Source organism: Colobus angolensis, unplaced genomic scaffold, assembly GCF_000951035.1.
Source record: "Colobus angolensis palliatus isolate OR3802 unplaced genomic scaffold, Cang.pa_1.0 Scaffold55, whole genome shotgun sequence".
NCBI lineage: Eukaryota > Metazoa > Chordata > Mammalia > Primates > Cercopithecidae > Colobus > Colobus angolensis.
In genome coordinates this window covers 1,163,983-1,165,296 of record NW_012119043.1, presented here as the reverse complement: position 1 = coordinate 1,165,296, position 1,314 = coordinate 1,163,983, and the positions used below count along the sequence as shown (strand labels likewise).

Here is a 1,314-nt window from a genome sequence, read left to right as displayed (position 1 = left end):
ACCAAAAATACAGAAATTAGCTGGGTATGGTGGCATGCACCTGTAATCCCAGCTACTCAGGAGGTTGAGACAGAAGAATCACTTGAACCCAGGAGGCGGAGGTTACAGTGAGCCGAGATTGCGGCATTGCACTCCAGTCTGGGCGACAGGGCCAAGACTCGGTCAAAAACACAAAAAAAAACAACAAAAAAAAGCAGTCTATGTGTTTTCTTGTCTGCCCTTATACTAGGTAGACAGCAAAACTCTCTTGGAAGAGAAAAATGTCCAGCATGAAATTCTAACACTGGAACTGTCAGGGACTGGTTTCATTTACACATAACATTTACAACCTTGACAGAGAAAAATGCACTGTTTTTAAAATTTATGTTAATTAGTTATAATTCAAATTGGCCTCTCCCTTTGCGCACAGAGGTTAAGAGAAGCAAACCTTGTGCTTGCCTTGAGTGAGTGACAGGATCTTGGAGCAGCCAAAACCTCAGTACATCTTGCTTCCTCACTACGGAAGCCCCACATGCATGCACTGACCCCTGTGCATTAAACCTGTAGCGCCTCTAGGAACAAAGGGGTGTACCTTGTCTCCAGGCTGAAGGCCTTTTACCTTCCCTCGGATATTCTTCACCAGCTCTGGGTAGAAGAACTCTGGGCAGCGTTTGTGATCTGGTTCAAAGAGGGTGAGTGTAATTCGAACAGCTGCTGCGGCCGGCTCACAGTCCTGATGCTGTTCTGCTCCCCCAGCCTCCTCCTTTCGGGACTTCTTCAAAAATGCAGGATTCAGGGAACCTGGGAGAGAGGTGAACTGGACCCTGTGGGGCTCCGACATGGCTACCAACAAGTCTTAGCGGGTGTCACTGCATGGCTTCTGTTAACATTGAAAAGAAGGGCCAGGTCAAACGAAGATGATAAAATAGTTTACCTGTCTGATTAAAGAGACTTAAGTTTAAGAGAATTTCGTTGTCAAGAAAACTCCACTGTTGTACTTTGTCATTTATTGCTTTTTTTTCTGCTTAAATACTCATCCTACAATTTTTTCATAATCATTCAGAGACAGTCACTGCTTAGCACAATTCCAGTCTTTTTTTCTACGTATCTATATCCTAGATCCTCGACCTAAAGAATGCATGCTGACAGAGCCTTAGACCTCCACATTGTAAAGACTACTAAAATATTATTTTCCACTTAATTTGTCTAACACTTATTTTTTCTGGCTGAGAATAACCTTTAAGGACTCTTTATTTTCATCATCAGCAGTTTCCTATCATTGGGAGCCAATCTTCACAGGGACAAAGCTTTTATCAGCTAAACAAAAGATATTGC

The 1,314-nt window shown here is 42.9% G+C and overlaps 1 protein-coding gene across 2 annotated transcripts in view; it reads right to left on the bottom strand.

The window, feature by feature from the left end:
* Positions 1-1,314, bottom strand: part of UBN1 (ubinuclein 1) — a 35,830-nt gene that overhangs the window by 28,820 nt on the left and 5,696 nt on the right. For both annotated transcript variants that reach the window (XM_011961352.1, XM_011961353.1), the window contains exon 2: positions 572-859. In XM_011961352.1, the coding sequence (XP_011816742.1) occupies positions 572-820 (249 nt within the window). In that variant the 5' untranslated portion in view covers positions 821-859. The remainder of the gene's footprint in view (positions 1-571; positions 860-1,314) is intronic.